General features: G+C 46.8%; 1 protein-coding gene and 1 non-coding gene across 2 annotated transcripts in view; one reads left to right on the top strand and one right to left on the bottom strand.

Annotated features, from left to right (window-relative positions):
* LOC126176809 (BMP and activin membrane-bound inhibitor homolog) overlaps positions 1-15,805 on the top strand; it is a 305,176-nt gene that overhangs the window by 191,474 nt on the left and 97,897 nt on the right. Inside the window, exon 2 of the mRNA XM_049923989.1 lies at positions 12,765-12,918. Coding sequence (XP_049779946.1) covers positions 12,765-12,918 — 154 coding nt within the window. The remainder of the gene's footprint in view (positions 1-12,764; positions 12,919-15,805) is intronic.
* On the bottom strand, positions 14,027-14,102 carry Trnas-cga (transfer RNA serine (anticodon CGA)). Its single transcript has one exon. It is a non-coding gene; the product is annotated as a tRNA-Ser (tRNA).

Here is a 15,805-nt window from a genome sequence, read left to right as displayed (position 1 = left end):
TTTATTTCTGAGGCGTACTTTATGACTACAAAACGAGGATAATGGAATGTAGTCGAATTAAGTCGGGTGATGCTGAGGGAATTAGATTAGGAAATGAGACACTTAAAGTAGTAAAGGAGGTTTGCTATTTGGGGAGCAAAATAACTGATGATGGTCGAAGTAGAGAGGATATAAAATGTAGACTGGCAATGGCAAGGAAAGCGTTTCTGAAGAAGAAAAATTTGTTAACATCGAGTATGGATTTAAATATCAGGAAGTCATTTCTGAAAGTATTTGTATGGAGTGTAGCCATGTATGGAAGTGAAACATGGACGGTAAATAGTTTGGACAAGAAGAGAATAGAAGCTTTCGAAATGTGGTGCTACAGAAGAATGCTGAAGACTAGATGGGTAGATCACATAACTAATGAGGAAGTATTGAATAGGATTGGGGAGAAGAGAAGTTTGTGGCACAACTTGACCAGAAGAAGGGATCGGTTGGTAGGACATGTTCTGAGGCATCAAGGGATCACCAATTTGGTATTGGGGGGCAGCGTGGAGGGTAAAAATCGTAGGGGGAGACCAAGAGATGAATACACTAAGCAGATTCAGAAGGATGTAAGTTGCAGGAGGTACTGGGAGATGAAGAAGCTTGCACAGGATAGAGTAGCATGGAGAGCTGCATCAAACCAGTCTCAGGACTGAAGACAACAACAACAACTTTATGACTAGGGTTATAAAAGTAACGACTAAATTTTTTGCGATGTACAGGGTGTTACAAAAAGGTAAGGCCAAACTTTCAGGAAACATGCCTCACACACAAGTAAAGAAAAGATGTTATGTGGACATGTGTCCGGAAACGCTTAATTTCCATGTTAGAGATCATTTTAGTTTCGTCAGTATGTACTGTACTTCCTCGATTCACCGCCAGTTGGCCCAATTGAAGGAAGGTAATGTTGACTTCGGTGCTTGTGTTGACATGCGATTCATTGCTCTACAGTACTACCATCGAGCACATCAGTACGTAGCATCAACAGGTTAGTGTTCATCACGAACGTGGTTCTGATGTCAGTGCAATGTTTACAAATGTGGAGTTGGCAGATGCCCATTTGATGTATGGATTAGCATGGGGCAATAGCCGTGGCGCGGTACGTTTGTATCGAGACAGATTTTCAGAACGAAGGTGTCTCGACAGGAAGACGTTCGAAGCAATTGATCGGCGTCTTAGGGAGCACGGAACATTCCAGCCTATGACTCGCGACTGGGGAAGACCTAGAACGACGAGGACACCTGCAATGGACGAGGCAATTCTTCGTGCACTTGACGATAACCCTAATGTCAACGTCAGAGAAGTTGCTGCTGTACAAGGTAACGTAGACCACGTCACTGTATGGAGAGTGCTACGGGAGAACCAGTTGTTTCCGTACCACGTACAGCGTGTGCAGGCACTATCAGCAGCTGATTGGCCTCTACGGGTACACTTCTGCGAATGGTTCATCCAACAATGTGTCAATCCTCATTTCAGTGCAAATGTTCTCTTTACGGATGAGGCTTCATTCCAGCGTGATCAAATTGTAAATTTTGAAAATCAACATGTGTAGGCCGACGAGAATCCGCACGCAATTGTGCAATGATGTCATCAACACAGATTTTCTGTGAACGTTTGGGCAAGCATTGTTGGTGATGTCTTGATTGGGCCCCATGTTCTTTCACCTACGCTCAATGGAGCACGTTATCATGATTTCATACAGGATACTCTACCTGTGCTGCTAGAACATGTGCCTTTACAAGTACGACACAACATGTGGTTCATGCACGATGGAGCTCCTGCACATTTCAGTCGAAGTGTTCGTACGCTTCTCAACAACAGATTCGGTGACCGATGGATTGGTAGAGGCGGACCAATTCCATGGCCTCCACGCTCTCCTGACCTCAACCCTCTTGACTTTCATTTATGGGGGCATTTGAAAGCTCTTGTCTACGCAACCCCGGTACCAAATGTAGAGACTCTTCGTACTCGTATTGTGGACGGCTGTGATACAATACGCCATTTTCGAGTGCTGCATCAGCGCATCAGGGATTCCATGCGATGGAGGGTGGATGCATGTATCCTCGCTAACGGAGTACATTTTGTACATTTCCTGTAACAAAGTGTTTGAAGGCACGCTGGTACGTTCTGTTGCTGTGTGTTTCCATTACATGATTAATGTGATTTGAAGAGAAGTAATAAAATGAGCTCTAACATGGAAAGTCAGCGTTTCCGGACACATGTCCACATAACATATTTTCTTTATTTGTGTGTGAGGAATGTTTCCCGAAAGTTTGGCCGTACTTTTTTGTAACACCCTGTATATTCGGTATTATCTAGACACATAACTTACCCTTTACAAACTATTCGTTGCTAGTTACTTTCGTTAATAAATCTCATTACGTCTAAATGTTTTCTGAAGTTTACTGTGGACCCTCCTCTAAATGTGATTGTCGACAGAAATCACAGTTTTATTTATGTCCTGGCTTTTCTCTGAACAAAGAGAAATGACACCGTGTCCTTATTTTCTGCTGCGTGATGACTGCACTACGTAATGAGAAAATATACTGAATTGCAGTTGGCGTCAACTCACATGACTAGTACAAGCAGTTGGAAAATAGTATCATTCAGCTCATATCACACTTTTTCAATCGAACTTAACACTTTGTAAGAAACGTAGGTGGGGCGAAAAAACTGATATCGGAGAGACACAGTTACAGAACACGTCACTCAGGAATTGCTCCCGCATGGCGTTTGAATTCACAGGTTTAAAGAAATGCATCTGAGAGTAACCAACTGGAGGCTTAGGAATACTAACAACTTGGCCCAAACCCGACATGAACTGAACGCGGGGACTAAAGTGGGGAGAACGGAAAAATACATTACTGGCAAAAAAAATCGCATCATCAAAACATAATTAGTGTAGAGTAATGAAATTTAGCGAATGCATTTGTGTGGGTAACATATTTAAGTGATTAAGTTGCAAGATCACAGATTACAGTAAGCGCAATGTGAAGCCGTGCAAATGTGAAACTCTGGTACGTTAATAAACAGCGTAGATGCCAGAATATTGAATGCAAGCATGAAAAGGTGCACAAGTGCGGATGTGAGTTTGTGGGATGGAGTTCGATGCCTGTTGCACTCGTACTGTTGAAACATCCCTTTAGAAAACTTTATGAATTACTGTGCTGGTGAAGCTCTTACGTTATTTGATTTTCAAACAGCTGAGCAAAATCGAACGTACTCAGACATTACTCTCTTTACTTATTCTGATCATCACAGAAAAGAGTCGTATCTAGAGGTATCACTGGCCCCAAATCACTCCAACTGCACACGCCCCACACCATTACAGAGCCTCGACTGGCTTGAACAGTCTCCTGCCGACATGCAGGGTCGATGGATTCATGAGGTTGTCTCCATACCCGTACATGTCCATCCACTCGATACAATTTGAACCGAGACTCGTCCGACCAGGCAACATGTTTACAGTCATAAACAGTCCAATGTCGGCGTTGAAGGGCTCAGGCGACGCGTGAAGCTCTATGTCGTTCTGTCATCAAGGGAAGGGTACACGAGGGGGCCTTCGGCTCCGAAAGCCCATACTGGTGATGTATCGTTGAATGGTTCGCGCGCCAACACATGTTGATGACCCAGCACTGAAATCTGAAGGAGGGGTTGCATTTCTGTCGCTCTGAACGATTCTCTTCAGTCGTTGTTGGTCCCGTTGTAAGCAGGCTGTTTAGGTTCTTATATTGGTAACGCCGCCGCCACGTAGCGCTCTCTGTATGAAAATCACGGGCTGTGCTGTGTGCAGTCTGTGGCTAGTTTGCATTGTTGTCTGCCATTGTAGTGTTGGGCAGCTGGATGTGAACAGCACGTAGCGTTGCGCAGTTGGAGGTGAGCCGCCAGCAGTGGTGGATGTGGGGAGAGAAATGGCGGAGATTTGAAATTTGTGCATGAACTGATATATATATTATGACTATTAAGGTAAATACATTGTTTGTTCTCTATCAAAATCTTTCATTTGCTAACTATGCCTATCAGTAGTTAGTGACTTCCGTAGTTTGAATCTTTTATTTAGCTGGCAGTAGTGGCGCTCGCTGTATTGCAGTAGTTGGAGTAACGAAGATTTTTGTGAGATAAGTGATTTGTGAAAGGTATAGGTTAATGTTAGTAAGGACCATTCTTTTGCAGGGATTTTTGAAAGTCAGATTGCGTTGCGCTAAAAATATTGTGTGTCAGTTTAAGCACAGTCTTGTATAAATTGTTCTAAGGGGATGTTTCATATGGCGACCCTGCCAGGATACGAACCTGGAATTTTCTGATCCTCCAGCAGTGGTGGATGTGGGGAGAGAAATGGCGGAGATTTGAAATTTGTGCATGAACTGATATATATATTATGACTATTAAGGTAAATACATTGTGTGTTCTCTATCAAAATCTTTCATTTGCTAACTATGCCTATCAGTAGTTAGTGACTTCCGTAGTTCGAATCTTTTATTTAGCTGGCAGTAGCGGCGCTCGCTGTATTGCAGTAATTCGAGTAACGAAGATTTTTGTGAGGTAAGTGATTTGTGAAAGGTATAGGTTAATGTTAGTCAGGGCCATTCTTTTGCAGGGATTTTTGAAAGTCAGATTGCGTTGCGCTAAAAATATTGTGTGTCAGTTTAAGCACAGTCTTGTATAAATGGTTCTAAGGGGATGTTTCACCGTTCTTGCACGATCTTTTTCCGGCCGCAGAGATATCGGAGATTTGATTTTTTTGCTGGATTCCTGATATTCTCGATAGTCTCGCGAAATGGTCGTACGGGAAAATCCCCACTTAATCGCTACCTCGGAGATGCTGTGTCCCATCGTCGTCCGCCGACTATAATACCACGTTCAAACTCACTTAAATCTTGATAAACTGCCATTGTAGCAGCAGTGAACGATCTAACAACTGCGCCAGACACTTTTTTCTTATATAGGCGTTGCCGGCCGCAGTGCCGTATTCTGCCTGTTTACATATCTCTGTATTTGAGTGCGCATGCTTATACCAATTTCTTTGGCGCTTCAGTGTATTCAGTCTCTCTATTAATTTACCAGCTCACACAGCTGTACTTTAATGGGACCATACTTGATAACAATTGAAGTCTCCATGTAGAGATAGTGCTTATGTTAGCCCGCAACTGTACATTCAATTAATGAAAGACCACTCCAGTTACCGATATGTGCTTTATTTAGTCCACGACCGTTTTCTGGCCTTCAGGCTATTTTCGGGTGGATCTCAAAATTGTACTGTCGCGAGGCAAGGTCAAAATCAGGAACTAGAGAGGCTTTTCATTAACTGGCTGCTTGATAACGACCAACAATTATGAAGTAATATCTTTTGCGGCTGGACAGTGTGTCGGTGCCTGGTGATGATGCCTTGAGCGTTCCGAAACCGATAACGATTATGAAACAATGTGCAGCTGTCAGCAAACGACCTGGAAGAGCAGCTGAACGGAATGGACAGTGCCTCGAAAGGAGGATATAAGATGAACATCAACAGAAGCAAAACGAGGATAATGGAATTTAGTCGAATTAAATCGGGTGATGCTGAGGGAATTAGATCAGGAAATGAGACGCTTAAAGTAGTAAATGAGTTTTGCTGTTTGGGGAGCAAAATAACTGATGATGGTCGAAGTAGAGAGGATATAAAATGTAGACTGGCAATGGCAAGGAAAGCGTTTCTGAAGAAGAGAAATTTCCAGAAATTTGTTAACATCGAGTATAGATTTAAGTGTCAGGAAGTCGTTTCTGAAAGTATTTGTATGGAGTGTAGCCATGTATGGTAGATTAGTTCAGACGTTCTTTGCACAAGTTTTTAGCATGGATAGGGACTGCAACTGCTGTGTTCGGATGCAGGCTGAGTTGGCATCCCTTCGCTCCCAGCTTCAGGCAGTGTTGGCTTCGGTCACACAGCTTGAGGCTGTTGCCAATGGGCATCACTGTGGGGGTCCGGATGGGGGTTTGTCGGGGACGGCCAGCTCGTCCCACGCATCCCCCGATCGGACTACGACTGTGGTTGCCCGGGATACTGCCCGCATTGAGGCTGATCCCTCACCTGTGGTAGAGTGGGAGGTCGTCTCAAGGTGTGGCAGGGGGCGAAAGACATTCCGGAGGGCTGAACGGAAGGCCTCTCCAGTTTGTCTGACGAACCGGTTTCAGGCTCTGTCTCAGGCTGATACTGATCTTCGGCCTGACATGGCTGCTTGTCCTGTTCCAGAGGTTGCCCCTCAGTCTGCAAGATCCGGGCAGTCGCAGAGGGTGGGCTTACTGGTAGTTGGGAGCTCCAACGTCAGGCGCGTAATGGGGCCCCTTAGGGATATGGCAGCAAGGGAGGGGAAGAAAACCAAAGTGCACTCCGTGTGCATACCGGGGGGAGTCATTCCAGATGTGGAAAGGGTCCTTCCGGATGCTATGAAGGGTACAGGGTGCACCCATCTGCAGGTGGTCGCTCATGTCGGCACCAATGATGTGTGTCGCTATGGATCGGAGGAAATCCTCTCTGGCTTCCGGCGGCTATCTGATTTGGTGAAGACTGCCAGTCTCGCTAGCGGGATGAAAGCAGAGCTCACCATCTGCAGCATCGTCGACAGGACTGACTGCGGACCTTTGGTACAGAGCCGAGTGGAGCGTCTGAATCAGAGGCTGAGACGGTTCTGCGACCGTGTGGGCTGCAGATTCCTCGACTTGCGCCATAGGGTGGTGGGGTTTCGGGTTCCGCTGGATAGGTCAGGAGTCCACTACACGCAACAAGCGGCTACACGGGTAGCAGGGGTTGTGTGGCGTGGGCTGGGCGGTTTTTTAGGTTAGATGGCCTCGGGCAAGTGCAGAAAGGGCAACAGCCTCAACGGGTGCGGGGCAAAGTCAGGACATGCGGGGACCAAGCAGCAATCGGTATTGTAATTGTAAACTGTCGAAGCTGCGTTGGTAAAGTACCGGAACTTCAAGCGCTGATAGAAAGCACCGAAGCTGAAATCGTTATAGGTACAGAAAGCTGGCTGAAGCCAGAGATAAATTCTGCCGAAATTTTTACAAAGGCACAGACGGTGTTTAGAAAGGATAGATTGCATGCAACCGGTGGCGGAGTGTTCGTCGCTGTTAGTAGTAGTTTATCCTGTAGTGAAGTAGAAGTGGATAGTTCCTGTGAATTATTATGGGTGGACGTTACACTCAACAACCGAGCAAGGTTAATAATTGGCTCCTTTTACCGACCCCCCGACTCAGCAGCATTAGTGGCAGAACAACTGAGAGAAAATTTGGAATACATTTCACATAAATTTTCTCAGCATGTTATGGTCTTAGGTGGAGATTTCAATTTACCAGATATAGACTGGGACACTCAGATGTTTAGGACGGGTGGTAGGGACAGAGCATCGAGTGACATTATACTGAGTGCACTATCCGAAAATTACCTCGAGCAATTAAACAGAGAACCGACTCGTGGAGATAACATCTTGGACCTACTGATAACAAACAGACCCGAACTTTTCGACTCTGTAAGTGCAGAACAGGGAATCAGTGATCATAAGGCCGTTGCAGCATCCCTGAATATGGAAGTTAATAGGAATATAAAAAAAGGGAGGAAGGTTTATCTGTTTAGCAAGAGTAATAGAAGGCAGATTTCAGACTACCTAACAGATCAAAACGAAAATTTCTGTTCCGACACTGACAATGTTGAGTGTTTATGGAAAAAGTTCAAGGCAATCGTAAAATGTGTTTTAGACAGGTACGTGCCGAGCAAAACTGTGAGGGACGGGAAAAACCCACCGTGGTACAACAACAAAGTTAGGAAACTACTGCGAAAGCAAAGAGAGCTTCACTCCAAGTTTAAACGCAGCCAAAACCTCTCAGACAAACAGAAGCTAAACGATGTCAAAGTTAGCGTAAGGAGGGCTATGCGTGAAGCGTTCAGTGAATTCGAAAGTAAAATACTAGGTACCGACTTGACAGAAAATCCTAGGAAGTTCTGGTCTTACGTTAAATCAGTAAGTGGCTCGAAACATCATGTCCAGACACTCCGGGATGATGATGGCATTGAAACAGAGGATGACAAGCGTAAAGCTGAAATACTAAACACCTTTTTCCAAAGCTGTTTCACAGAGGAAGACCGCACTGCAGTTCCTTCTCTAAATCCTCGCACCAACGAAAAAATGGCTGACATTGAAATAAGTGTCCAAGGAATAGAAAAGCAACTGGAATCACTCAACAGAGGAAAGTCCACTGGACCTGACGGGATACCAATTCGATTCTACACAGAGTACGCGAAAGAACTTGCCCCCCTTCTAACAGCCGTGTACCGCAAGTCTCTAGAGGAACAGAAGGTTCCAAATGATTGGAAAAGAGCACAGGTAGTCCCAGTCTTCAAGAAGGGTCGTCGAGCAGATGCGCAAAACTATAGACCTATCTCTCTGACGTCGATCTGTTGTAGAATTTTAGAACATGTCTTTTGCTCGAGTATCATGTCGTTTTTGGAAACTCAGAATCTACTATGTAGGAATCAACATGGATTCCGGAAACAGCGATCGTGTGAAACCCAACTCGCATTATTTGTTCATGAAACCCAGAAAATATTAGATACAGGCTCCCAGGTAGATGCCATTTTCCTTGACTTCCGGAAGGCGTTCGATACAGTTCCGCACTGTCGCCTGATAAACAAAGTAAGAGCCTACGGAATATCAGAACAGCTGTGTGGCTGGATTGAAGAGTTTTTAGCAAACAGAACACAGCATGTTGTTCTCAATGGAGAGACATCTACAGACGTTAAAGTAACCTCTGGCGTGCCACAGGGGAGTGTTATGGGACCATTGCTTTTCACAATATATATAAATGACCTAGTAGATAGTGTCGGAAGTTCCATGCGGCTTTTCGCGGATGATGCTGTAGTATACAGAGAAGTTGCAGCATTAGAAAATTGTAGCGAAATGCAGGAAGATCTGCAGCGGATAGGCACTTGGTGCAGGGAGTGGCAACTGACCCTTAACATAGACAAATGTAATGTATTGCGAATACATAGAAAGAAGGATCCTTTATTGTATGATTATATGATAGCGGAACAAACACTGGTAGCAGTTACTTCTGTAAAATATCTGGGAGTATGCGTGCGGAACGATTTGAAGTGGAATGATCATATAAAATTAATTGTTGGTAAGGCGGGTACCAGGTTGAGATTCATTGGGAGAGTCCTTAGAAAATGTAGTCCATCAACAAAGGAGGTGGCTTACAAAACACTCGTTCGACCTATACTTGAGTATTGCTCATCAGTGTGGGATCCGCACCAGATCGGGTTGACGGAGGAGATAGAGAAGATCCAAAGAAGAGCGGCGCGTTTCGTCACAGGGTTATTTGGTAACCGTGATAGCGTTACGGAGATGTTTAACAAACTCAAGTGGCAGACTCTGCAAGAGAGGCGCTCTGCATCGCGGTGTAGCTTGCTCGCCAGGTTTCGAGAGGGTGCGTTTCTGGATGAGGTATCGAATATATTGCTTCCCCCTACTTATACCTCCCGAGGAGATCACGAATGTAAAATTAGAGAGATTAGAGCGCGCACAGAGGCTTTCAGACAGTCGTTCTTCCCGCGAACCATACGCGACTGGAACAGGAAAGGGAGATAATGACAGTGGCACGTAAAGTGTCCTCCGCCACACACCGTTGGGTGGCTTGCGGAGTATAAATGTAGATGTAGATGTAGATGTAAACATGGACGATAAATACTTTGGACAAGAAAAGAACAGAAGCTTTTGAAATGTGGTGCTACAGAAGAATGCTGAAGATTAGTTGGGTAGATCACATAACTAATGAGGAGGTATTGAAAAGGGTTGGGGAGAAGAGGAATTTGTGGCACAATTTGACCAGAAGAAGGGATCGGTTGGTAGGACATGTTCTGAGGCACCAAGGGATCACCAATTTAGTATTGGAGGGCAGCGTAGAGGGTAAAAATAGTAGAGGGAGACCAAGAGATGAATACACTAAACAGATTCAGACGGATGTAGGTTGCAGTAGTTACTGGGAGATGAAGAAGCTTGCACAGGATAGAGCAGCATGGAGAGCTGCATCAAACCAGTCTCAGGACTGAAGACCACAACAACTACTACAGCTGTGAGAAGAGGTTATCGTAATAGAGGGAATGAGTAGTTGACTGGTCTTCGGAACAAGGGTGTTTCTGCTGGCGTCCCAGCAAGGTGTAAAGTGTTAAGGGGCTCCGGAAAGGCTCAAAATCATGAAAAGTTCAATTTTTACTTTTCTGCGTTTTCTGAATCTGCAGACTATTACCTTTTAATAGATATATAATTTACTCAATTCCGAAGACTACAATTATTATTAAATTTTTTTTGAAATGTGTTCTACATGGGCGTGACCCACTGTGGCGCTGTTAAACTGCTGTCAAATGGTGTTATTATTAACGTCCGTGTTCATCAGGTACATTTTAGTGATGTGAGATAAAGTATGTGTTGTGGCTAACCTGTGATGGTTCAATATATATCGCTGGTGTGATTGTCGATTGTTTCATGTTTATTTACTCTGTCGTTATCTCGAAAATATTCGTAATTAATTCTGTTTCTTGAGTCTCTGTTTTGTTGAAGTATAATAACGAGTAAAAGTAAAGTTGCTGTTGCGGCTTTCAATGATGGCAACATTGTAAGGTGCAAGGTATTTCGAAATATGGGAATGAAGATAGGTTCTAACATGGTACGAGCGATGCTTGCATTAGACAAGGAGCGCCTTCGGGCTGCAGACAGGGCTGTAAAGAGTCTAGAAATACAAGCAAGAGTAAACAGAAGGAGGAACAAGAGGAAGCTGGAGGAGGAGTTTGCAGAGGATGAAGATAATCCATCCTATGGACCTGGAATACACTAAAAAGTTAATCCAATCTTTGTCGCTCGATTCCCAAAACTTTTATTTTCTCATACTAATTACATGTTTTCTAAGGATCTTCCAAACATACACTCCTGGAAATTGAAATAAGAACACCGTGAATTCATTGTCCCAGGAAGGGGAAACTTTATTGACACATTCCTGGGGTCAGATACATCACATGATCACACTGACAGAACCACAGGCACATAGACACAGGCAACAGAGTATGCACAATGTCGGCACGAGTACAGTGTATATCCACCTTTCGCAGCAATGCAGGCTGCTATTCTCCCATGGAGACGATGGTAGAGATGCTGGATGTAGTCCTGTGGAACGGCTTGCCATGCCATTTCCACCTGGCGCCTCAGTTGGACCAGCGTTCGTGCTGGACGTGCAGACCGCGTGAGACGACGCTTCATCCAGTCCCAAACATGCTCAATGGGGGACAGATCCGGAGATGTTGCTGGCCAGGGTAGTTGACTTACACCTTCTAGAGCACGTTGGGTGGCACGGGATACATGCGGACGTGCATTGTCCTGTTGGAACAGCAAGTTCCCTTGGCGGTCTAGGAATGGTATAACGATGGGTTCGATGACGGTTTGGATGTACCGTGCACTATTCAGTGTCCCCTCGACGATCACCAGTGGTGTACGGCCAGTGTAGGAGATCGCTCCCCACACCATGATGCCGGGTGTTGGCCCTGTGTGCCTGGGTCGTATGCAGTTCTGATTGTGGCGCTCACCTGCACGGCGCCAAACACGCATACGACCATCATTGGCACCAAGGCAGAAGCGATTCTCATTGCTGAAGACGACACGTCTCCATTCGTCCCTCCATTTACGCCTGTCGCGACACCACTGGAGGCGGGCTGCACGATGTTGGGGCGTGAGCGGAAGACGGCCTAACGGTGTGCGGGACCGTAGCCCAGCTTCATAGAGACGGTTGCGAATGGTCCTCGCCGATACCCCAGGAGCAACAGTGTCCCTAATTTGCTGGGAAGTGGCGGTGCGGTCCCCTACGGCACTGCGTAGGATCCTACGGTCTTGGCGTGCATCCGTGCGTCGCTGCGGTCCGGTCCCAGGTCGACGGGCACGTGCACCTTCCGCCGACCAGTGGCGACGACATCGATGTACTGTGGAGACCTCACGCCCCACGTTTTGAGCAATTCGGCGGTACGTCCACCCGGCCTCCCGCATGCCCACTATACGCCCTCGCTCAAAGTCCGTCAACTGCACATACGGTTCACGTCCACGCTGTCGCGGCATGCTACCAGTGTTAAAGACTGCGACGGCAAACTGGCTGACACTGACGGCGGCGGTGCACAAATGCTGCGCAGCTAGCGCCATTTGACGGCCAACACCGCGGTTCCTGGTGTGTCCGCTGTGCCGTGCGTGTGATCATTGCTTGTACAGCCCTCTCGCAGTGTCCGGAGCAAGTATGGTGGGTCTGACACACCGGTGTCAATGTGTTCTTTTTTCCATTTCCAGGAGTGTATTTGTTTCAAACTTTCAGTAAATGTTACACAGTACCTTCTGCATAATTTAACCCAGCCTTTTTCCAAAAAACTGTATATTTTTGAATATATGAGTAAAAAATTGCAAAAAATGTTGTGAATTTTCATTACAATTGAAAAAAAATCATCTTTAATAACTGAATTAAAGTTTTGTAAAATCCCTGTGTTAAGTTGTAGCCCATATTCCAATAAATAATGTGCAAAAAGTTCAACTTCCTACCTCAAATACTTTGTGAGGAAAGATGTAATTTATAAGCATTATTTTAACATTGCAAGTATAGGGCGTTCCGGAGCCCCTTAAGATAAACATAGCTTGCATGCTGACGCGAGCTCGAGCTTACCGCGGCGGTGCTTGTGTTCGCAGGGGAGGTGCGGTGCTTCTGCAACGTGCCGCCGTGCGTCACGACGGGCTACATGTGCAAGTCGGCGTTGGGCGCCTGCTTCAGCGAGGCGCGGCTCGGCTCCGCCCCCGCGGGGCCCGGCGCCCGCCTCCACGGCTGCCTCGACATGCTGCACAGGTAGGCTGCAGCTCTGTCTGAAAGCACTCGCTCCAAGACACTTCAGGCTTTGAAGCCATCCTGCCGCCTCTTCGGCCGCGGTCACTGTCGCACCGATATCGGTGGATTCCGCCGACCACCGACGTCAGCAGAAGACATCCTGAATGAGATTTTCAATGTGCAGCGGAGTGTGCGCTGATGTCAAACTTCCTGGCAGATTAAAACTGTGTGCCGGACCGAGACTCGAACTCGGGACTTTTGCCTTTCGTGGGCAAGTGCTCTACCATCTGAGCTACCCAAGCACGACTCACGCCCCGTCCTCACAGCTTTACTTCTGCCAGTATCTCGTCTCCTACCTTCCAAACTTTACAGAAGCTCTCCTGCGAACCTTGCACAACTAGCACTCCTGAAAGAAAGGACATTGCGGAGACGTGGCTTAGCCACAGCCTGGGGAATCTTTCCAGAATGACGTTTTCACTCTGCAGCGGAGTGTGCGCTGATATGAAACTTCCTGGCAGATTAAAACTGTGTGCGCGACCGAGACTCGAACTCGGGACCTTTGCCTTTCGCGGGCAATCCTCTACCAACTCAGCTACCCAAGCACGACTCACGCCCGGTACTCACAGCTTTACTTCTGTCAGTATCTCGTCTCCTACCTTCCAAACTTTACGGAAGCTCTCCTGCGAACCTTGCAGAACTAGCACTCCTGAAAGAAAGGATATTGCGGAGACATGGCTTAGCCACAGCCTGGGGGATGTTTTCAGAATGAGATTTACATTCTGCAGCGGAGTGTGTGCTGATATGAAACTTCCTGGCAGATTAAAACTCTGTGCCATGCCGAGACTCGAACTCGGGACCTTTGCCTTTCGCGGGCAAGTGCTCTACCGACTGAGCTACCCAAGCACGACTCACGCCCCGTCCTCACAGCTTTACTTCTGCCAGTACCTCGTCTCCTACCTTCCAAACTTTACAGAAGCTCTCCTGCGAACCTTGCAGAACTAGCACTCCTGAAAGAAAGGATATTGTGGAGACGTGGCTTAGCCACAGCCTGGGGAATCTTTCCAGAATGAGATTTTCACTCTGCAGTGGAGTGTACGCTGATATGAAACTTCCTGGCAGATTAAAACTGTGTGCGCGACCGAGACTCGAACTCGGGACCTTTGCCTTTCGCGGGCAATGCTCTACCAACTGAGCTACCCAAGCACGACTCACGCCCGGTACCCACAGCTTTACTTCTGCCAGTATCTCGTCTCCTACCTTCCAAACTTTACAGAAGCTCTCCTGCGAACCTTGCAGAACTAGCACTCCTGAAAGAAAGGATATTGCGGAGACGTGGCTTAGCCACAGCCTGGGGGATCTTTCCAGAATGAGATTTTCACTCTGCAGTGGAGTGTGCGCTGATATGAAACTCCCTGGCAGATTAAAACTCTGTGCCATGCCGAGACTCGAACTCGGGACCTTTGCCTTTCGCGGGCAAGTGCTCTACCAACTGAGCTACCCAAGCACGACTCACGCCCCGTCCTCACAGCTTTACTTCTGCCAGTACCTCGTCTCCTACCTTCCAAGGAGGAGAACTTCTGTAAAGTTTGGAAGGTAGGAGACGAGATACTGGCAGAAGTAAAGCTGTAAGGACGGGGCGTGAGTCGTGCTTGGGTAGCTCAGTTGGTAGAGCACTTGCCCGCAAAAGGCAAAGGTCCTGAGTTTTAGTCTCGGTTCGGCGCACTGTTTCAATCTGTCACGTAGTTTCAGAAGACACCCTGTCCTTTAGAATCAGCACTTTAGTACGTGCGCGGTCACAGTGCAGCCTGGCTCATCGCACGAACTCCTTTCGGACGACAGTCGGTGAAATTCAAACCAGTTTGTTTTCTTCGGCCGTATCGACCCACAGGACACGAAACATGCATTTTGAGAAACTGATAAGTTTAGTCAAAGAAGGCGTTTGTGGCACCCTGACGATGAAGATATGGTAATCGGTGTATACACTACTGGCCATTAAAATTGCTACACCAAACAGAAATGCAGATGATTAACGGGTATTCATTGGACAAATATATTATACTAGAACTGACATGTGATTACATTTTCACGCAGTTTGGGTGCATAGATCCTGAGAAATCAGTACCCAGAACAACCACCTCTGGCCGTAATAACGGCGTTGATACGCCTGGGCATTCAGTCAAACACAGTTTGGATGGCGTGTACAGGTACCGCTGTCCATGCAGCTTCAACACGATACCACAGTTCATCAAGAGTAATGACTGCCGTAGTGTGACGAGCCAGTTGCTCGGAGACCATTGACCAGATGTTTTCAATTGGTGAGAGATCTGGAGAATGTGCTGGCCACGGCAGCAGTCTAACATTTTCTCTATCCAGAAAGGCCCGTACAGGATCTGCAACATGCGGTCGTGCATTATCCTCTTCAAATGTAGGGTTTCGCAGGGAGCGAATGAAGGGTAGAGCCACCGGTCGTAACACATCTGGAATGTAACGTCCACTCATCAAAGTGCCGTCGATGCGAACAAGAGGTGACCGAGACGTGTAACCTAGGGTACCCCATGCCATTACGCCGGGTGATACGCCAGTATAGCGATGACAAATACACGCTTCCAATGTGCGTTCACCACGATGTCGCCAAACACGGATGCGACCATCGTGATGCTGTAAACAGAACCTGGATTCATCCGAACAAAATGACGTTTTGCCATTCGTGCAATCGGGTTCGTCGTTGAGTACACCATCGCAGGTGCTAATGTCTGTGACGCAGCGTCAAGGGTAACCGCAGCCGTGGTCTCCGAAGTCCATGCTGCTGCAAACGTCGTCGAACCGATCGTGCAGATGGTTGTCGTCTTGCAAACGTCCCCGTCTGTCGACTCAGGGATCGAGACGTGGCTGCACGATCCGTTACAGC

Source organism: Schistocerca cancellata, chromosome 3 (genome assembly GCF_023864275.1).
Source record: "Schistocerca cancellata isolate TAMUIC-IGC-003103 chromosome 3, iqSchCanc2.1, whole genome shotgun sequence".
In the NCBI taxonomy this organism is placed as follows: domain Eukaryota; kingdom Metazoa; phylum Arthropoda; class Insecta; order Orthoptera; family Acrididae; genus Schistocerca; species Schistocerca cancellata.
Note: the sequence above shows the minus strand (reverse complement) of the source record. Positions and strands in the feature narration are given on the sequence as shown.